This window comes from Phaethon lepturus, unplaced genomic scaffold (assembly GCF_000687285.1).
Source record: "Phaethon lepturus isolate BGI_N335 unplaced genomic scaffold, ASM68728v1 scaffold34663, whole genome shotgun sequence".
Taxonomy (NCBI): domain Eukaryota; kingdom Metazoa; phylum Chordata; class Aves; order Phaethontiformes; family Phaethontidae; genus Phaethon; species Phaethon lepturus.
The window spans coordinates 24886-47742 of NW_010528960.1; the positions used below are offsets into that span (position 1 = coordinate 24886).

General features: G+C 42.6%; 1 protein-coding gene across 1 annotated transcript in view; it reads left to right on the forward strand.

The window, feature by feature from the left end:
* Positions 1-11323, forward strand: part of LOC104618267 (corticotropin-releasing factor receptor 2) — a gene marked incomplete at its 5' end in the record, with an annotated part of 33987 nt that extends 22664 nt beyond the window's left edge. Inside the window, one exon of the mRNA XM_010283813.1 lies at positions 10879-11323. Within this exon, the coding sequence (XP_010282115.1) occupies positions 10879-11019 (141 nt within the window). The remainder of the gene's footprint in view (positions 1-10878) is intronic.
* Between the last annotated feature and the right edge of the window lie 11534 nt (positions 11324-22857).

The window sequence follows — 22857 nt, forward strand, 5'->3', positions numbered from 1 at the left end:
GACAAAGTGCATTAAATTGCAGTCCATGCAAAGAATTTCAAATGGGACGAGTTTATTTCCTCATGCTTTGGAGCGGGCGTTTGACCTGGGAATACAAACATCTCCCTTTCCCTCATTTCCACAACACACAATGTCTCACACAGATCTTGGACTAGCTTTGCTGGCTGCATTTAGAATTAAACCAACGGGCCAGGTCTTGAGAGAGTGTGTATCATTCGGGCCCCTCTACTGGAGATATGATCCTTTCCAAGTCAATACATTATACACAAGTTATTCCAGCAAACTGGAATTTCTCTAAGGAGAAGAAGCAGTTTAGATATCAAGTTGACAGGTTTTTATGTTTTATTGCTTCTGAAAAGTTCTGAAGCTGTTTTGAACAAACTGTGTGTGCCATGGGTGGGCATGAGATTCCGTCGGCCCTTGACTCGTATTGATTTGTCTAGAGACTTTATGGAAAAAAGTTGTATTTTTTGGACACAGAGACAATCTACTAGCACTAGAGGGTAAAAATATGCAAATTTCATTTAATCTGAGTGGTAAAGAGCATCTCTGGGCTTCCAAGAAAATTAAGGATGAGAGGTTTCTGAGAATTTAAGATGTTTTGAAAAATGGCATAATGAAAAATATGTATGCATTTACGTTAAATGCCACTTAAATAGAACTAATGTAGGTTGTGAACTTTTTTAATGACTGAAAAAATCAAGATGCTCCTTAAAAATTTTTCTATCAATTCACGAGTCGCAAGACTAAATTTAATTTCACATAACATTTGATTTAAAAAAAATATATTTAAGATGGAGGTTTTTGGAACAAGGATAGATACAATGGCATGACGCTGTGCCAAAGAGAATGCATTTCCACAAAACTCCTGTTGGACAACTTTTATTGCACTTCACTAAAAAAAGTTGAGGTTTTTTTAGTTGATTAAATTTATCCTAGCTAGATCAGTTTCTTAAAACAAGATAATAATGTATAATCAGGGATATGCTTTCATGCTATTTAATCTGTATGTAAGCATGCATGAGGATATAAAATTTGTACATTAAATAATCTCTTCAGTCTCTGTAGGACAAGCTGATGAATTCAATCCAGTAACTGACCTTGATTGCATGTGATTAATTACAGCCTGTCTTTCAAAAGGGTGACTGGTGTGGGATTCATCTCACATAGTACCTCTGATTTTTCTGACAATGATCTTTAGAACTGAAAGTTGGATAAAAATGTCAGAATCCTACCCAGGTCACAGCCAGACCTGAAACTGAAAAAAGGCTCAATCTTTAGGCTTGTGTAGAGTAGCCTTGGAATTGTTTGCATGATATGGAACCCAGAAAAAATATTCCGTATACTTTCAGTACCAAAAGAGACTCACTGTTATTAGGCCAACGAAGACAGTTGTCACCTTTGTGTTTTCGTAGGAGAGCGTCAAGGGAAGACAACAGAAGGCAGCAGTGACACTTACTAGCACTATAATCACTCTCTGTTGATCTGTAGGCTCACAGCTCGGTTAGGGCTTCTTCAAAGTTTTGTCCCCAGGGTCTTCTTTCAGTTCTTTGGTATATACCTTCTGCTCACAGGCAGACGGGTACAGCATTCCCAGCATTTCTGTTCTCTCTTTGGCTGATTCCAGATAAAGCATCTTTAAAGGAAGATGGAACTTCCCTCCAAGATGGAACTTCCCTCCGGTTCCCTTTCTAGTGTGGTATCTACCTGCTCAGCCAGACCTCCTTGCTAGTAATGTTTTCCTCCTGAGAGAAGCTAAAGTGTTTCAGAGAGGGAAAGAGCACATTTATAGTGTTTCATCTTCCAAATACATCTTTCAGTATGTTTGTGTTAGCTTTGATCTTATGGCTGCTCTTTGTTGGAGTCTGGAGGGGAGGAGGTCAGATTTCAGATGCTGCAGCATCCCCCAGAGAAGGAAATTAAGTATTTCCAGGCAGCCACTGGTAAACCTCCAGAGGAATGAGAACTTCACTGATAGACTCCTGCTACCTCAACAAAGGCATGATGGAAACAGGGGGATAATGGGGGAAGGATCCCTGCTCCAGAGAACACTTATCCTTGTTATTTGGTGCTTCATGTCGTTTCCAATAACCGTCAGTGCTGATCCCTCAGAGAGTTCTGTGATCCTTCAAAACTTTACCCACCATAACGGGACATAAAAACACAGCTGTACCATAACAGAGTGCTTGAATGAAGGTGATGGTGTGTGAGAATGACCCGAATTTCTAAAGTGATAGTGCTTGGTGAAGAGCTAGATAGAGAAGAGCAGTCTCCACTACCAAACTGAATGAAGGAAACAGGAAAATACTAATTAAATGTGGTGGGAAAAAAATCGTAGTGAGGGTGTTTAAGCACCAAAAGAGAGGCCCGGAGGTGTTTTGAGATCTCTGCCCTTGGATGTATTTAAAATGACTGGGTAAGGCCCTGACATATTTTCAAAACTAGATATAATTTCTATGCTGGGCTTGCTTTGATCATGGCATTGGACCAGAGGCCTTCAGAGGGCCCTTCCAACCTTAATTATTCTATAATTCATGAATCCTATGTCCATAATAAGGTGGCTGTCCTTGATTTCTAACCATGTCCTGAAGGGATACATAACTAGCAAGGTCTCTGTCTGAAATCATGCTGTAAAGTATGAATTCTCAGTTCAAACAGGCTTCAAATTCTGGTATTATCATCTGGTCTATATTGATAATCAACTATGAACTAACATTTAAAGTGGAAAGCAATTAGCTGACTTAGATAATAAGCAGAGAGGAATAGAACAGGTTACTTCGTTAGATGGCATTGTAAATTATTCTCACAACAAGGTGCAAAGCAAGGATAAATATGTTCAATTGTTTTTGTGTTGACCCTTTACCCAGGCACCATCTGTCTCTCAAAATCTATTAAGCTCAAAGTGGCTTACTTTGATCTGATCGTCTTCAGAGGCTATTCATTATAATTGCCAGCTATGAATCACCACCTAAATGGTTAGTCATCCACCTGCCCATCAATCGAAGCAGACTTCACATTAATCATTCTGAGCCCAAAGGACGTGCATTAGGCGTTCCTTCAAATCACTGAATAAATATGAATATGGGGGTGGACTAGAGGGCTAAAGTTTAATTCCATCTCCCACAATGATTGCTTTCTGAGCAAAGGAGTCCAACAGTATGAGTACGAGTGCTACTCCTAAATGCCCTTGGGGATGCTTGGTCAATATAGAGTCAGCTGAAGGGATTAAACCTTCCCCTTGGGACCACCAGGCAGCAGTTCGTTACAGGACTGCAGTCTCTTCTCGGTACTCTTCTCCCACACCCAGATGTGTTCTGGTAGAAAATCGCCTTCATTGCTGTAACTCCAGTGACCCTTCAGACTGGGGTTCTGCCAGAGAGAGAAAAATGAGGAGAAGTTCAGGCTTGCTGAAAGGCAGCAACTGGTCTGAGGGTCCTTCCCCACCTCGTCTTTCTTTTCACTACACCACTGCTGTTGTGAGTGTGCCTCCAGAGCACTCCACAGCAAAATCACAGAGGCTTGGGGTGGGCTGATTGCGTTCATGGCCTCCTTCTCTAGTGGTTAGTTCTGGTCCTTTGTGGCCCGAAAGAAGGGTGGCCCAAAAGAAGCAGTTGCTTCCACCCCAAAATGTGTGGCAATTCCTTATAACTAGTCAGAACTCTTCTAGCTTCTCAAACAGTTACACATGATGACAAAATTGCACCATTGTGATCTTAGAAATAAAACTTTAACATCCCAGGCTGGCAGGTGCTCCAAACCTGTTATTGGGTTGTATGGAACAGCTGCCAAAGACTCTAGCAAAAAAATGAATTACAGACCAGTTAAGCAGGCTAATTTTTTTAGGGAGAAAGAGAAACTTAACAATATTACATAAAATAGCAGTGTGATGTAAACTATTTGGGGAAAAAAAAAACAAAACAGTTTCCCCTGAGCTTTATTGTAAGATTACAGGATTTATTGCCATGTTTCCTTTGAGCCTTGCAGATTGTTTTGACTACATCCCTTCCCTGCTTTAGGAGGATTAAATACTGATAATGGAATCTTTATAGAGATGTTTGGTTCAGTTTTTTGTCGAATGATAACGTGGCCATCTTTGGCCCAAGAGGTTGGCTCTACTAGGAGCCTTGTAAAGCCATACCAACGGGGTGAGAGGTGGCTGCAGGACATGGATATAGTTGCTCAGTAATATACTTTACTTGCAAAAAATAGACAAAGACTCACTCCTGTCTCTCTGAGAGCATTAGCAGATGAGCGTTCCTCATCTGCAGATCCCCAGCTTTGTCAGTCCAGTGGCCTCTGTGCTCAGGCCGTTCTGCTACTTTGCTTCCATTCAGGACTGCACTTGATCTTCCAAGGATCTGGAAAGGCTTGGCCCATAGGCTTCTTCATAGCATTTACTATTAAATCAAGCATTTACTGATCCTCCTCCCCTGAGGGACATCCCAACCCTCCGGAAAACTTTCAAGGTATCGTGTAAGGTATTACCTTACTTTAGTTTAAGTTCTATTATGTAACAGATGGGATTTATCCCCTTAACATTAGACATCTAATACATACACATATGCAGTTGAGTTGATCACCCTCAACTCCCTTTATAGGCAACGTTTCACACAAATGAGGGTAGAATTCATCTGACCTGTTTTAGTTGTCTCTTCTTCATGAACTGTTGCCAATACCTTATGGCCTTTCCTATGTTTCTGCTGGATACAGAGAGAGGCCAGGGCTTCAGAAACTTCATGGAAATGGATTACACTACAGAGTCAGACACAGGGAGGCCTTTGTCTTGAAATTTGAAGTCTGCACAGCCAGTTTCCTTTTGCTTGTCTGTTCATTGCTTGGAAGTCCCTCTTGCTTATCTGTAGCTTACAATAAAATTGAATAAATCTTCATCAACTTTTCCACAATTTGCACTGCCATTCATAACCAAAGATACTTACAGTCCAAAGTTATTCTCCAGTTACCTCCAACTGCAGCACAAGGATCTGAAAAATGGTACAAAGGTGCTTAAGTGTAGGTGGAACTTGAATTCATCACTGAAACCTATTTTCATAGACCAAGAATCAGTTTGTTTCAAAGGCCATTGAGATCTATATAAAACTCTTTAATTTATTTCATTTGCCTTTGGATCAGGTTTTCTAGGAGTTAAAAGTTGCATGTGAACAAAGCAAGAATTTAATTAGGGTTATGCAGTCACAGACTACTGAACACAGTGATTATTCTATACTCAGAGGGTACTTATTGTCCCTCTGCCCCTCACTTGTTAACGCTTTCATGGGAGAGACGTTCTCTGGGGACAGAGTATGGCAGTGTCCCAGTAGGCTTAATTCCAGCTTCTGTTTACCATGACAGCTCATTTAATCCTACCCTTCTTATGAGATCCTTCCTTTTTACCTACATTACTACTATTATATTTTAGTATACTTTTTGTCAAGAAGACCCAAGTTACTGGGCCACTTTGTTCTAAGCACTGTGTAAATCACAGAATCACAGAATCATTAAGGTTGGAAAAGACCTTCAAGACCATCAAGTCCAACTGTTAACCCAACACCACCATGCCCCTTAAACCATGTCCCAAAGTGCCACATCCACACGTTTTTGGAACACTTCCCATGATGGTGACTCCACCGCCTCCCTGGGCAACCTGTTCCGATGCTTGACCACTCTGTAAAGAAATTTTTCCTAATATCCAATCTAAACCTCCCCTGGCACAACTTGAGGCCATTTCCTCTCTTCCTATCACTAGTTACTTGGGAGAAGAGATCAACACCCACCTCACCACAACCCCCTTTCAGGTAGTTGTGGAGAGCGATGAGGTCTCCCCTCAGCCTCCTCTTCTCCAGACTGAACACCCCCAGTTCCCTCAGCCACTCCTCATAAGATTTGTTCTCCAGACCCCTCACCAACTTCGTTGGATCAGGCTTTCTTCCTCTCTACTAATAAGACATAACATGTCTTCCAAAAATTGATTTTTAATGTCGCTAAAGGCTCTTTCTTCGGCTCATTTCTAATTGATAGATGCAAGAAATTAGCCAGCAGCCACTGCCTGGCATAAGTAATAGCAATGCAAATTGATGTCTATTTTATCAAAAGCAAACCTTCTCCGCATGTTTCCATCCTTCTCTCCATCACTTTCATTCTTTTTGTTGTTCTTCCGAAGGGGAGAAAAAGAGGTTTTTAACATTTTTTATGAAGAGATGTGTTTTTTAGTGATTTTCAGATGTGATCTGAAAGTTTGAGAACTCCTCAGTTACGTGATCCAATCAGGAAAGAAAAACTCACCCGCTGACTTCTCTCCATCCCATCACCTGAATTCTTTCTCTTGGCTGTTCTAAAGCAATCCTGCTGAGAGCAGTGCCCACACTCTGTAGGCACAAATATGTTAGTAAATCTGATTTGACCACATGCTCACAACTGTGATTATTCACAGTACACAAAGTCCAAAGAGCTGAAAAGTGTAATTCTGAGAGAGTATCTGTTTGCAAGAAAAAGAGACCAAGGGTCAACACAGAGAACTCTCTGCTCATTAGCATGGGTAACTTTGTCGTCTCAAGCAACTAAAGTTACATAGAGGCGAAGCTGATAATTTGTATTGCCAAGCCCCTTTGTGGAGCTTTAGCCACTGATGATAGTCTGTGCCCACCTCTGGGCTATTACAGGCAAGTGCTGTTAATTTAAGGTCATAGTTGTGCTAATGCTGACTCTAGGACATGGTACTGACTCTACAAATGCTTAACGGATAGAGGTAGTTGCTGTCATGGAGATTAACAACCAGGTTTGAAGTTGCTATTTTGCTTTATCTTTTTCTATTACTTTTCTGCTGTGTAACAGCTTTTTTGGTGTCTTTTTTAACATATTATTACAGCAGTCAAAGCTGGATTTCTTTTTTCTTTTCTGACCTAAAGTTAAGCTAGCATTTTGTTTCGGAGTTCGATTGTAAGAGATAAATTTGAGCTTAACCTTTTCTGCTTGCGCTCTGATCACACCCTAACTGCAGTGAATTATTCAGTCATTAAGAAATGCTTTGCACTCCCCGCTGTAAGTGCAGAGTCTATTTCCATGTGCCCAGTCCATTAGGAATAGCTCCAGCTGTACAAGACGACAGTACTTTTGTTACTACTTTTATTCTTCTCTCAAAGCTTGTAAGCAAACCATATAATAAAGGCCATTCGGACAGCTGCTTGTTTAGACTCACGTCTTTATCTCCAGGTCACTCTTTTTGACTTGATTGGTTTGAAGCACAAATGATAAATCTAATCTGGCTTCACTGTCTGAGTAAGTACCTGTTCGCACAAGTTGCTCAGAAACACAAAAATCCCACCAGGTGACTCCCCCTTTCCACGACCCAGTGAAATGCTGCTGTAGAAATGCCTGGGATACATGAGCTCACAGGGCTGCCAGTCTGTTATTAATGTCTTTGGCAAGACTGTGCTGTACACAGAGATTTATTCTCTGCTTTTGCACCAGACATGAAGAAATTCACCTCTTTGAAGGGCTTCAGTGGATCACAGGCTCCCTGTACAAGGGTGAACTTCACTCCATCAGAAAGGGGAGAAACTTTTTCTAATAATATCTCAGCATTTGGTAACATCTGGGGAGAAATGAACATTCGAGAGGCAACATCCCTCTGCAGATGTTCTTCACAGGACAATTTCCCTTGACAACGGTTACCCCTCCGACACTTTACATGTTACTTACACCATTTGCCTTAGGTGCCCAACATTTAGCTAAGCTGGTTTTGTACTCAGAGGAGCAAGATGGAGCAAGGACTTACTCCTTCTACATATCTAAGTCACCTTTTAGGCGGATCGTCTCACTTTCTCCATTGTCTATTGAAAGCATAAATAATTGTCCAAGACTAGGTATCAAGCTTTCAGATGAGATGCATCCCCCCCTTGTACGTACACATGTATTTGCCTTTGGGTGTATATTTATATACACCCTTAAATCCAGAATCAGAAATAAGTATCCCTTGGCCACTGCAGGTAGAACCATGATAGGTTTGCAAACAGTGGGCATCCAGGAAAGGGCAACACCATGACACATCTTCTTTCCACTGTTTCTCATGTTTTAACAGAAGGGTGCAGTGAAACAATGAGATCAGTTTGATGAGACAGTGAAAGTCAGCAGTCCAGGCTGGCTTCTACTGTAGTGGCATACAGCTGAGTCAGCCCATCCTGACTCTGGCTATCTCATATAACTATCTCATTTAACTCCTTTTGTAAACTGACCAAACCCCAGCTTGAAACTAGTGTAGGTGTTTTGTACCTACTGCTCTTCCAGAAATCCCCTGGATTTCCTAACCCCCCCCCCAAAATGCCCTGTTGTTTAACCACATTATTCTCATTCTCATTGCAAATTCATTTGTGATGATCATGCTCCTCCCAGCAGTGCTGTCTTTTAACTTTAATCCTTCTTTCATTGGATGTTCACTCTTCCCCTTTTCCATGCAAACAGTCCTATCCCCTCATAGCCTTTATTTTTCTAGGGTCTGACCCACCTATTAAGTGTAAAACCCATTATTTTACATTGCAACAAATCATTGATTCAAAATCAAAAGCAAGCCAGTGTGGCACTCTTCTCACCTTACTATAAACATCTGCAACTACTTGTCTTAAGTGTCAGATCAAGAAGCACGGGTCACCCACAGTCAAGAAAACAACCAAAGAAAGAGATCCTCAGGTCTGTTTTGCCCAATCTGCACCTTCTAGAAGGGAAGAAGACAGATTTCCAGCTTCAGGATTCCCCTGCCAAGGCACCAAAGAGGACAACTGCAAAACTGTTTTCCAAGTTGATACTCACAAACCTGAAATGACGTGCATTTCATGGACAAAGCTGGTGATGAGAAGCGATTGTTAGGTGCCAGATCACAACAGTACAGAGTTTATAAGTAATAGTGCTAGAGAATATGGGTCTAATTCCCTGAAGACCCACCAAGAAATGGGAGGATTGAAACCATCTGAGAGGAGTGCAGTTTCTCCCTACATCCTCGTTATGAACTTTGGTATGTTTTAACTGTCAGGCCATCATTCCTGTTCATCTAGGACACCTAATGCTGACAATGTGTGGTTTGGGTGGGAAATGCCTCTGCTACTAGAGCTCATCAGCTCATTTGAGCACCTGTTAGGCAGCATGTTGGAGCTGGTCTGACGTGGCATTGGGAAGTGTGTGTTCCTCATGTTTTGAGTAGTATTCACACTGTACCTGAAGACAGGCCCCAAGTTTTAAAGGAAATGGAGAAAAACAGTGTCTGTGCACCTTTGGGCAAACACCATCTTCCCTGCAATCCCAGTGGTGATTATAGATACACCCAGGATGGGTTAGATCTAACTTAGGTGCTGATAGCTGAGAAGCTGTGTCAGCATGGGTTTCACACAGGCTGTGCAGGCTCATCCCAGGCCTTGTAGAGTTGCCATGGTAGCTGATCCATGCTGAGGTCTACTCTACATCATCACTGTTATTAATACCCAAGCTTTAGCCTGCCAGTGGTAAAGTGGGGATAAGAGCACTCCCTTACTTTTGACGGATGCAGTGAAGTACATTAAAAATTGAAAAACATTCAGGGTAAGATATCAATATTGTCTAAATTTAGCTAAATTTATAATCCAGACATCTGAAGCAGAGCTAATTGTCTAGAATCACTTTATAACTAATAAAAGGAAAGAGGTATTTTTCATCTGACCACAGTATCTGGCCTACTTTGGAGATCTGCTTTAGAAGGAGATGAATTTGACCATACTGACTGGTTCTGTTCTTGGTCAGGAAGAGAACTATGGGTCAGTAGCTGAGGTGTATTGTTTATTTTATATTTTTTATAACCTCATGTTCTAAACAAATATGTTTTTGGCAAAGGAGGCCCTGGTTTGATATAGAGGTTCTATGTAGAAATGCTCTTTCTTCAAAGTTGACTGGATTTCAGGTTGGCAGCAGAATGTCAACATCCTTTCCAAGTGTTGTGAGTACAACTACCCATTGACTGTCCAAGAAGTCAGAAGTCTAGAAGTCATTGGACCCAGATTCATCTCACGTGGTTTTGTAGGATTACCTAGTTGCCTAGGTTAGGGGCCTGAATTGCACTCATCTCTACAGTGGGAAGCAACAAGAATATCCAGAAATTGGTCTAAATGTTTCATTTCAACTTCTGACTTTGAGTCTTCAATGGCAATGATTTGGCAGGAATTTACTGAAGTCTATGTTAAGAGTATCTCAATATTTGCCTCCGATTGTGTTTGAGGCTAGTGTTCCTATCACCTGTCTTTCCCTTGCTTATATACGTTATATTTGAGATAGAGCTTCGGGGCTCTCTCTTTGGTTCATGCAACAAAAATATGTAAAGTTCAAGGTCTATTTGTTCAAGGCCAAAGTTCATCTGGCCTATTTGTAAGCATCTCCTTGAAGATGACCTTCTGTTGACTGTAGAGTAGCTCTCCACTGCCTATACAAGATGCTCACAGGGGTTGGGTCAGGTGTGTCTGTGTTGTAGACACCAGTGTTCAGTTAGATGATCTGTGGTTCCCCTTCATATACACGGGAAGCAGCTACAGGCCCTGTGATAGGTCTCTCTAAGACCTCCATCAGGTGCATCCATCTTGACAGCTTGGTTCAGTCGCATAAACTTAGGCATTTATTGCCTAATACTCTGGGGTATTTAAGACATCAGATATGAGACATGAGATATGTGAAACCCATGCTTTTCCCAGAGTGCCTTACCCAGGAGAATATCAAGTGAACTAGATGCCCATGTTTAGGCACCTGAATCAAGCCCTGCATGTTTCGCTGGCTTGACACATATCATCATTTGTCTCAGGCTGTTTAGTGTCCCTTTACAGAGGACACCTGAGTATTCTAAGTGTTCATGTTCTTTCCTTTTTTTTTCACCAGGTCCGTTCTGCTGCCAGGAAAAGATGGCACCGCTGGCAAGACCATCACTCCCTCCGAGCGCGTGTGGCACGTGCCATGTCTATCCCCACTTCTCCAACACGAATCAGCTTCCATAGCATCAAACAGACGGCAGCCGTGTGATATGCCCTGCATGTACACACACTGCCTGATGGTCTTCAGGGTTCTTTCTTCATTCTTCCCAAGCTCCTTTCTTCAGACTTTTTTCCTTTATTCTGCACTGCTCTCTTTCACAATGAGGTGCCCATCATGTTTTTGTGGACTCTTATCTCCCATATTCATGATGCTGCTTTAAGGCAACCAGGCAAAAGCCTCTTGGAGTAAGTGGTGGTGAAACAGATTCAAAGAAGAAAGAGATTCAACACTGACTCCTTGCACCTTGTGGAAGTTCACAATACAAAGTCTAAAACAGCACACTGGCGGGAACAGTCAATTTTTTTCGCCTTCCTTTTTTTTTTGTTTTTCCCTTCTGTATTGTGGTGGACAAAGACTATTTTTAAACATACTGCCCATCTCACCCTGTACATTAATTCCCAATGATTTCACAACAGTTTGGTGTATAGATAGTCCATCTCTTTCTTGTTTCTTTGTAAAAAATTATTCTCTGCAGAACTGTCATTTGAGAACATGTGTCAGCGAGAAAAAGAGCATCTGAAAGGTGGTGTGAAAAATCCGGATTTATCTACCTTTCCCGTTTCTCCCCTTGATAGACTGGGAGTTGGCCAGGACATCGCTGGACTGCTTAACACAGGGCCCTTTGCCTTGCAAGAACCATGCCCTGTTCATACACAAAATCTTGAAAAGGACAGCAATATCTCTAGATAGCTCTATAAAATATCCTTATTCCTCTTAGCCCCGTGCTTTCGACACAATGTAAGTAGCCTTTGGAAAGTCTTTGGGTTTTTTCAGCTAAGAGGACTGGGGCGGAGAAGGACAACAGAACATGTTTTCTGGGTTTAAAAACTATAAAAGGGAAGCACTGTAAAAATAATAATGAGAAGAGGATGTCTGCATTATGAGGATAGTGCTACATGCTGCACAAAGTTTATCTATTGAGCATTTTAAACTAGAGCAGTTGTGTCTACTAGGCTTTTTATGTGATGTTCAAAAATACTGTATATTTTCAATAATAAACACTACTCTGGGTTGGTTTCAATAAAACCAGGCATCAGTTTCTTTACTGTGGAAAGGAAGAGGACACCTATCTTGAGAGTGGTTTTGTATCTAAGAGCAGGGAAAGAAATCCTGTTTGATAATGAGCCAATAAGAAGAACAACCTTATGATAAAATCTGAGCAAGAAGGCATTTAAATGCAAGATTAATTATCTCCCTTCTCAGCTCATGGTGTTACACTGGATCCCTGTCCCTCTGCACTCCTCTTCCCTCCATTGGGCTTTGCAACAGCAGAAGGAAAAAAGGAAGTTGTATAAATGTTCTGCATCACCTGTATCTCACCAGTGCTGGAGTAACTGGCTCTTTCCACTTTAGCATGCTTATTCTGAATTTTCTTCACATGTTTTAGAGGACTTTCCAGCACAAGGTGGATTTAAATCTCCAGATTTCAGGACTACACAGGACTGGAAGGTATCTTGGAAGACACTGATGTTAATCCCCTGCTTGTGGAGGCATCCTGCCCTAACAGCTCAATCACATTCAACTTTGAGCTGATTGGCAATGCACAGCAAATTTAAATTAACAAAACTTCATAACTTTTTTCCCCTCCTAAGTCTCATTTGGATCCATGTGCCTCAATAAGATAAGGGAGGAGGGAGATTTGAAATTCTGTCTAGTTAGACCTATCATCTCTGCCAAAGAGGAGGAGCAGGGAAGAGTCTTCACGTAGCCTTCCATGCGGCACGCCAACTAGCATGATAGAATCTAGTGCGGCAGAGATACACGTAAGACTGGAAATGTGCCCGTGTATGCCACTGACTGCTCTCCGTGCCCCGAGTTCTGCAAAGTGATGCAAACCATCTTCGTGGTAGCTGGGAAACAAAACTGTCTGATGAGAGAGGACGCGGTCAGTGCTTTTATTCATTGCATGCATCACAACAGCGATGCACAGCCTCCTGGCATTTTGTGTGTGATGGGACAGATATATCTACAGGTTAGAAATACATGGATTGAGTATCTCTGTTTGCTCTGTCTTTAGACAAGTCTGGGATGAAAAAGGAATTTGCAATGCAGCAGATACTGTCAGAAGTTACAGGTTATTGTTGCTATCAGGAGTACATTTTCATAAAAAATAAAATCCTTTTTCCAATTAGTATTTGTCCAAAGCAGAAATTTACAGTCCTTCCAGCACTGGACCATGTTTCAAGCCAGCATGGTGGATGTACAGCATTAATGAGATACTGCTTATGTTAATTTTGAAGTGATTGCCATGCTAACACACACACTACCTCTACTTGTTTTGCCACGGAAGCTTTCTGAGTCTGTCATACCTGAGGTACTGACAGCCACGGCCCATTTTCCCTAGAGCACTGTGATGAACATCAAGCTTGAATTTCTGCTGTCATCCTTGTAAGAGCAAGATTTCAGACCATGCCCAGAAGAGCAATAAAAAATGATTTTGGGGGTGGCTTTTTTTTTTGTGAGAGTGCACAGAGGGTCACTCAGAAAGTGCAGAGCAGGGGAGAGTGATGGAGATAGATAGGTGTGTAACTCTGAACACAGCATATCTGGGAGAGTCATAAATGCCAGGATTTGTGAAAACAAGGCAAGGTCTATTTCAGGCAAAGTCCTTGGGGTGACTGCTTTGTGGCAGCTACTGGAAGGCGTATCATTTACACCGGCTGAGGGTTTCCTATCTGAGATTGGATACATGGGGCTTGAGCCAAAGCTTTTCATATTATATTCCATGAACTCTAGCTTTTCTGCACATGGTTGCCCTGTAGACAACCTATGACTAGTTTATACGCTGCCTAACCTGTCAGTCAGCACCAAACCCTCCTGGTTAGCAACAGGAAGTGCAGTATCTGTGTCCTGGAGCTCATGTTCTTGTTCCTCTGGAGCCACAAGCTGAGGCATACAATCTGTTGTCTCGCTGTATTTGTAAGGTATCAGTCTATTTTCTAGGGATGCATTTCAGGTCTCTGGAAGGACACTTACTAGTGTCAGCAGACCTGGTGTCAAGCTCACATTTGCCATCTCAGTATCCCTTTCCAGTTCCCAATAAAGAAAATATTTGTATCTTTCCCTTTTTCTCTTCCACATCAAGGACCAGGCAAACCATAGGGCAATTAAGATCTTCTGATTACAACTGCCATAGAAACAGGGAGTGGAAAGTAGTCTCCATGGAAGTAGTGCTTTCAAGATTGTTTCTCTTTCCCCAAATCTGTCAACTGATCAATATCTTATTGCTTCCTAAAGTTCACCTGTCTGCCTGCATCCTTTTGTTGGTTTTATTAGGTGCAGTAAGATTCTACTCAATATTGTAACTATGACTCAGTATAGCGCATGTTAGCTGTGAAACCAACCTGCCCTTCACATTTTGGTCTTGAAGAGCTAGGATTCATCCTGAGTTTTCCTCACTGCTGTGGACATGCACCCAGGTCTGAAGTACTAGTGCAATAAAGCAGCACAGCCACACTTCCACTGGACAGTTTCTTTTCCCTATAGTGTGGTATTTTCTTAACAGACACAAAACACAACTTGGTGGACACAGCTGCATCTGCCCTTGCCATGTTTAGAGAGAGTGACTCACTATTATCCTTGTTCTTGGAAGCCCGCCCTTTGTCAGATGAGTCTTCGCTAGTACTGTAGGGAAGGGATCCTCTTAGTCATGTGTGTCTCCATGACACCTAGTACCGTATAGTTCTCAGCCACAACTGGAGTGTCGGGGCAATATAAATAACCAGGGTGACTGTCACTGGAAGGGGGGGCTTGTCCTGTAAATGGAGCAAAAGGACAATCAAGGCACAGGATACCGTTCTTCCAAAGACCACTCTAGTGGGACTCACTTAACTTTATGTAGCCCTTCACAAGTCTCAGCTGGAGCTAGTCAGCTTTGTGATCATTGAAGAACTGCTCAGTATAGTCAATGGAGCCCAAGGTGTGACTCATCTGATCATAAAGGAAATATCTACAAGAGGGCAGGGAAATTGCACCCAACACCTATTTTGTCCCTTGACCATAAAGGCTACCTGAGTTACTGGCTAGGTAGAGACAGATACAGTGCAAAATTTGGTAGCTGAATCCCACACCAGTATCATGGACTGGGGTATTGTAGCCAATAAGCAATAAGGTGGTAGTAAAAAAGTCATTTTTGTGCTCTTCACAAGAACTAAGGAATCCAGGTACCAGAACTAGAATCTAGTTCCCAGATCTGTCTAGCCCTGATCTAGATGCTTTAGCCATGCGTTTTTCTAGTCCCATGGTGTGGCTACAGAAGGAAGTTAGTCTTATCTAGGCCCTGGGAATTGGACAACTAAACTTCTGAAGGATCGTGATGTAATCCATACACCTGACCTCAAATATATATCGTTCAGATCAAATCCAGACATCTGGCAGGTCTGACTAGAAAAGAAATTTGGCAGCTGAAGTGAACTAATGTCTCTGGTAATAGACACTCAGCCACAGGGTTTACTTTCACAAGGTCCTTTAGAGCTTAGGGACTTCACAGTAAACCACTGGAATATATCGATGCCAGGGCACCAACCTTGTACCAGTGTTTTCAGGGCTATTTCTGGGATGCCCTGTTTTCACTCACAATAAATATTCACGAAACATTTAAGAGCAATAAATAGATGAAGACAGCTAAGTTTGGTCTCTCACTAAGTCGTTTGTCTGATCTCCCATTACATTTGGTGCATACCTAAGCAAATCATGCAGCGAAGTCTGCAGAGCTTCTTAGCCTTCAGGAGGCATCTGCTTCAGGAGGAGCTCATGGCCTTGCTGGATGGAACACATCTTTTGGCCTTGCTGAGGGCTTGATTCAGTTGCCTAAATAGAGGCTTCTAATATCATTTCAGATGCCCCAGGAATCCCAGCTGGCTTCTAGCTGTCAGTCTGGAAAAGCAGCTGTATGGCCCGTGCAGATGTCCCACCTTCTCTACTCTCTTTCAGATAGAAATAGACACTTGTGAATGTCTTGTATGTTTGTACACTTCCTCAACCACTTCTCTGATCTTCCACCAGGGAGAAATCAAAGAAGTGGACAGGGTCAAGTCAGCTAATCCAGGATCCTGCAAACACGCCTCTATTAGCTGCAGATGTAGTATAGGGAGACCTGGTAAGCCAAGGAAGCTATGAGGGACTGTGGTGGTTTTTTCTTCCAGCAATGAGTTTGATGCAGTGCACTGAAGCCAGTAAGATTTGCACTGCCTAAAGAAATGAGGCTATGAGAGGATCTCTGCTTTCTCTACTATTAGGCATGGTTCAAGGGGGAAAATACAATACTCTTTATTTTATTAGTGCAAACAATTTAAAGAAGATAAAAGTAACATTTTCAGCTTTGCAAGTTCTCTAGCCATAGAAGTTTGGAAGGAGAAGTCCCCAGTTTTCTTTGATAGCAATGGTGATACTCTTGTCTCTGCTGTACTGTATAGTCCTGCTGGAGGAGAGCTGACTTCTGTCATCAGCAACATTTGGCACATCCAAGCTGGGATGATAAAATGCTCACTGTTCCTCGAAACACCAGCCAAGGTAGCTGCTGATGCCATCCCAAGACATGGCATGGGATCAAGTCATGGGGCTGCTCAGAACTGACTTAATTTAAATTAAACTCTTTGGAAATCATCCCAGGAGAAAAATACCCGGGACCAAAATAGATGAGCAAGAACTTCCATTTTCCCTGGGTAGCCTTTGATGAAAATGCTGTCTGAGCTGGAGGTGAGCCACACACTGTCATTTCAAGAAGGCAAACATTCCCAAATTTGCATGGGTACATGCAAGTAAGCCTATGGCTGCCTGGGAACCAAAGGCACCTTTCAGGGATCATCCAGGCTCAGAGACTCTGGCTGGACAAGAAGGTGGGAACAGGAGCATGCCGGGAAGCCCTGGCCTAGGTGTGCTTCTGGGTTGAGGTTCCTGGGTTTCTACAGGGAGGAGCTCCCATCTCTGATGAAAATTTGACAGTCAAACCCAGCTTCTTATCTCATTTTCAGCTACACCTTCACATACCGCAGTCATGTCTCTTTCAGAGTTGTCTCCTCCCTGCCTTCCACACCAGCCATGTCTCCCAGTGGTGTTTGGCCTCCAATGGCACTGTCCATTCCCAAGTCCAGGGGGGTCACCAACGTCCCTGAGTGCTTTTCCATGGGCCTGCTCCTCAGTCGGTTGGTCTCGCTTTCCTGAGAGGGCACATGCGACCAAGGGACTCCCTTGCTACGCTCACTTTGTGGCCTCCCAGTACAAGAAGACATTGATAAACTAGAGCAAAGTCAGCCACAGACCACCAAGAGCACTTGCACGTGCAGAGAGGCTAGAGGAGTTGATTCAGCATGGGGAAGAGGAGACTTTGGGTGGACCTAATAACAGCCTGCCCGCACCTACAAGCAGGTTACTGATATGACAGATCCAGGCTTTTCACAATGATGCATGGCAGGAAGACAAGAGGCGACAGACATAAATTGAAACAAGAAAGAGCTGGATCACATGTAAGGAGAACGTTTTACCTTGGGAGGACAGTCAAGCAATGGGACAAGGGTGTCCAATGAGGGTGTCCAATCTCCAGAGATTTTTCAAGACCCAACTGGATAAAGCCCTGAGCAATCTGGTCTGCGATCATAGCTGAGTAGGGGGTTTGGAACAGAGACCTCCTGACGTCCCTTACAACCTGAATTATGCTGTTATCCTGGTAATAATGTCGCCAGCCATTCCACCAACACTAGGAAAGAATGAAGATGAGTGTTTTGGCTGCTGTATTTTTCAGATGCATCTCAGGGGTCTTGAAAATATGCTCATGCCCCCCATCTTCAAAAGAAGATTCTTCCTTTGCTTTCTCATTTCTCATATTTTTCTCATTTTGCAAAGATGAATAAAGTCACATCTCTTTAGGCAAAACTATCATCTCCTTTATATTGTGATGCCTTTTAAAGCCCCATGTCCTTTTCAACAAAATAATCATTCACAGCACAGATCTGAGATGATTCACATATAGGTTTTGGATTAGCAGGAAAAGTCTCAGCTATGCAGGGAAAATGGTTGTGGATATGATGGACTGACAACCTCTGTGTGTGTTTTTGTGTTCCAGGGTATGCACATGCACATGCATGTCCGATTGCAAGTGTGTACGTGTGAGTGTGTGTCTGTGCGTGTGAAGAAAACTGGTCAAGTTCTTTTGATTTATAGCATATAATGTAGGAAGAAAACAAGGCGTCTTGTTTTCTGTGGATCATCATGGAAATGAACATCCATGAACACTTAAGTACTTGAAACAGGATTCATAAGAGCTCTTCCAGGAAATTGTTTACAGTGCTGAGTGTTGCAGATAATGCATGTGCCAACTGGCTTGTGAGCTTACTTTGGATCTGGACTCATTGCTTCCTTCTGACACTATTTAAATCTTTTCACGCTCCTCCTTTGCAATAAAACCCCAGTCCCGGCTTGTAGTAGAGATGACACATTGCCTTCTTCTGACTATCCCCTGGGGGAGTCATTGATGCTTGCACTGCAGTTCCTTGGATGTAGGATATCAGCTTTGGAACTGGGTTTAATACAGAGGAATCACTATGGAGACTTGTATCAGATGATAAATTCCATTTTAAATGCATGGTTTTATAGCTGCCTCTGTCATCTTTTGCTTCCAGACTGAGCTCCAGCCCCCAGGAGATACCAGTAAAAATCCCCTGCATTTAACACATTAAGTATCAGTATCAACCATTCCACATGGACAGTGCTGGCCACCAGGCCATGGTAACACAATTTTCAAGGCTAAAATGTCAAAGCACAAGGAAAGAACATAATGAAGATTTGCCATTCTTAACAGTCACCTGGAAAACATGACAACAGTCTGTTGGAGGATGAGGAAAAGAGAGGGACCCAAGACCAAGACCAAGGCCACCTGGATGCTGGAAGAAGGGAGGATGTGCCTCCAGGGCATAGAGGTCTTATAGAGGCTTAAGGACCAGAGGCAGAAAAAGGGAACCTAACTCTGTGGTATGGTGGAGGTCTAATTTCAGGTGAGGGTCATGAGGATGAACACAGCAAATAAGCAGTGTCCAATGGAGAACTCTTCACAGAGGGGGGAAAATCTCAAGGGACTCCAAGAAGAGGCTGTGCCAAGGCTTCTGCTCAGAGTAAGGTCACTTCTTGCTGACTCTCTTCAGTGCAGCATCCTGAGATAAGCAAGTATGAGAAAGAAGATTTTGGACATCAGTTTAAAGTCTCACACATGAACAGAAACTCAGCTCATTGAAGCTTCCACTTCTCTCCAGAAGATCTGGAGGGGCTGGAAGCAAGTCCCTCTTAACCCCTTTTCCACTATGAACATGTTAGCACTGACTAACAGAGCGATGCCTTGGATGATTTTCTAAGTGTCACCCATTTAATAGATAAATCTTACAGCAGGCTGTTTTGGGGATGGACCATCAGTTGGTTTGGGACAAGGAAAATGGTGCTGTTTTCCTGGCTGCCTCCTGACTTGCAGAAAGATTTCCTTACAGAGTGCTAAGACAACCTTGCTGTCCTCAACACTGAGCATTTGGTTGCAGTGAGCACAAGGATGGATACGTTCATGGCACCTTGAAGGAAAGAGGAGTTTGCATGACATGAGCTCTGAGCTGGCTGGAGGGCAGGAAGAAGACAGCCCTGAACCCATGGTACGTAGTACACAGCTGTGACTTCCAGCAGCGCCCATCACCTTGGCTGTGTGTAACACCATTGATAATGTGCTCTGCAGTGCAAGAAGGTTATGTGCACAAGCGAATGGATCTTGGGTAGAAAAGGTGTTTTGCTGTTGGGGCTGAGTCACTCAGTGTGGAGCAGGAGACGAGTTGCCAAGGGATGTAGCCAGCTTCTGACCACCCCGGGCTTTGGTCAGCCTCACTGTTTCTGCAGTATTGATGCCTACTTCTGCAGGCAGCCACCACAAGGTGAGATTTTGGGATTACAGTCCTCTGAGTTCCCCACCCAGAAAATGGTATTTCCCTATGTGGAAAGGATATTGTAGGTTCATGAGTGTGAAGTTTTCACATAAATCCTTCACATTTTTATAGACTAGTTCACTTTATTCCCTTTCTCTTTTAATGCCATAGAGCTGGAAGATAACAAGCATCTCAGGGGAAACTTTTGGAAAAGGAATAGAGCGTATCTATAAATCATGGACCAGTGGCAAAATATGTAGTTAAAACAAAAATGTGCATCATCTAGGTAGTCCTGTTGGATTCTACGTTGGTTTCTTAAGTTTCTCCACTTGCTAATTAGTGTAGTAGAAAAAAAATATTTCTGATAAGTATAATACTGTGGAGCAGTGTTATAGTGACCTTAAGCTATGAGAAGCCAAAGCTTTAAAAAAGAACTCATAAAACTTTAATGAGTTTCCCAGATGCTAACGAGCAAGCCAGCTTCCATGAAGGCTATCTGTTCTCAGCAGTCTCCAAAGGCTTTGAAATGAACCCTCCAACACTTTTGACACATCTTTCCTCTGTGCTCCCAGGCTGCAAGGGGTCATGTCAAAGGCTGAACCAATTAATTGCACTTTGGATATTGGCATATGTCAAATGAGTGATTCAGTCTTCTGAGGAAAAATGACAAATTATAAAGCTTCTGGCAAGGTCATAAGAAGCAGCACCAGCACCCTGCAGGGATGCTTTCCTCAGGGTCCAGCAGTATTGTGTTGATTATTGGCAGGGTGGCGAATGAGCTGCCCCATCCAGACTGAGCAGGGAATAGTGGTTAGCCTGGGTCATCCCGATCCTGGCCAGCCACATCCAGCCTGAAAGCACATTTAGACAGTAGAAATTCAACTAAATGTCCTTTAGCTGGCTTTTCTGTGATTTACTAGTTGACTCACTTTGACCTTGGGGATGCTCACTGATTGCTGACTTACAGCTCAGCAGTTCAGCCAGAGGCTAACTGATCAGCTGCCAGGTCAACCAGTCGTTCCTGACGACCAATGTCTGAAACAGAGATTGCTTCTTCCTAGTACAAGGGTGAGGCAACATCTAAGCTGACTCAGGAGCAGTATGCAACCAAAGTAATACAGGCCACATTGCCATGGTTTTATATCTCCCAGGGATCCCTGCAAGTCTCCTTGCCCAGCAACTAGACAGGAATTTGCCTCAGTTCTGTAAATGTGTGCAGGTATTTTGGATAAATCATCAAGTCTAGACAAGCCTTTCTTTAACAAAAGGAGTGCATAACCTTTTTTGGGGGAAAGAAAAACCAAAACAAAGACAAATCTAGTCATCCTATGCTGTTTTCCCACAATAACAAGAGTCAAGTGAAAGTTAGAGTTCACTTTGAATATCTAGTGAGGGCTTTTATTAGCCTTCAACTTGTTCGCATGTATATATATGAGCACTCATGGGTTTTAGATCCTTCTGTTTACTTAAGAAAATGTCTTATGGCTAAAGAGTGACTCACAGACTAAGAAACACTCAGCAATCAAATCAAGTTCTGGATTGGAAATAGGACTCCTATGCACTCTTCCCACCTCTCCTGTCGACTTCTCATGTTACTTCGAGGAAGTTTCTTTCCAAATCTGCTTGTATTCATTTCACCCTGCATTTGTCTAGCTTGAGCACTTAGACTGGAAGCCCTTCGGGATACAGACTTCTCTCAGTGGCTGTCCATATAACATCTAGCAACTAACACAGTGTGGGCTCTTTTGTCCATGTGCAATACCAAAAATGCAAAAAAACCACATAAAAATCTGAGAGGTGTACATTTCAAGCCACTTCTGAAACCTAGCGTTGGGTCAATATTATCCATCTATGATTTAGTGCAGACATCAGAGGTGTGAGTTGTGTACATTGTGCTAAAAACAAGCCCCTGTTAGAGGTGGCTGGCTAACAAACACACTGTCATCCAAAAATAATGTGCATTTTTCCATGCTACTGGCCAAATGTGTATTGGGTTCTAAGCATGCAGATAGGCACCTAATGGGATTTTCAGACATTCCCTTATAGGCTGAGTACTTAATTCTCGTTGATTTATGCTGGAGTTGAGTCCGTATCAGAGTTAATTGGACTTGGTTGGACTTGATGACCTTAAAGGTCTTTTCCAAGCTTAATGATTCTGCAATTCTGGTTCTGTGATTTTAACTGACTGTGTAAATACCCTTACAGGTGCTCGTGTATTTTTATGTGTATACATGCTTCTTTGAAACACATCTGAGAGGTCTTCTACAAGTATCCCTTGAACTGGATGGGAAGGATCCCCTAGACCTCATCAGGCTTTGGCTGGACACATCTGTGTCCCAGTGAACAAAACCAGCCACAATGGCCAGCAGTGCCCAGCTGCTGAGTGCAACCACTGCTGCCAAGTCCCCCACGCACTGCAGAAAGGGCCATGGCTTCATCGATGCAAAAGTATTAAACACAGCCACCACCTGGTTTATTTTCTGTTTTGATAATTTAAACCTGACCCACTGAGAGCTTTGAAGATGGAGATTAAGCTTTTGAACCCCATATCATATACCTTGGGAAAAGAACAAGTCAGAGGAACAGCATTGTTTTTTTTTCCTGAAAAATCTGTTATTTTTCATTTCTTCTTTTTAATTTAGGTGGGTGGGCACTTTTTTTTTCTTTCTTCAGATTATTTTGTAGGCAGTGTTTTCATTTTGCAGAGGTAAATACATGCAAGTGGTACCATTTATCCAGCTCCATCACCAAATAAGTTTAAGTTGCTGAACCAGAACAACATGACATTTTTCCAGTAGATAGCAAATTGATGTCTCTTTCCAAAAAGGGAATTTCACAGGAACTGAAGCTATTTGCAAAACTGGGTTAAATGAGGCAATAATTTTGACTGAAGGAAAACAGGTTGTTCAAAATGCTGTTACTGATGACTAAGAAC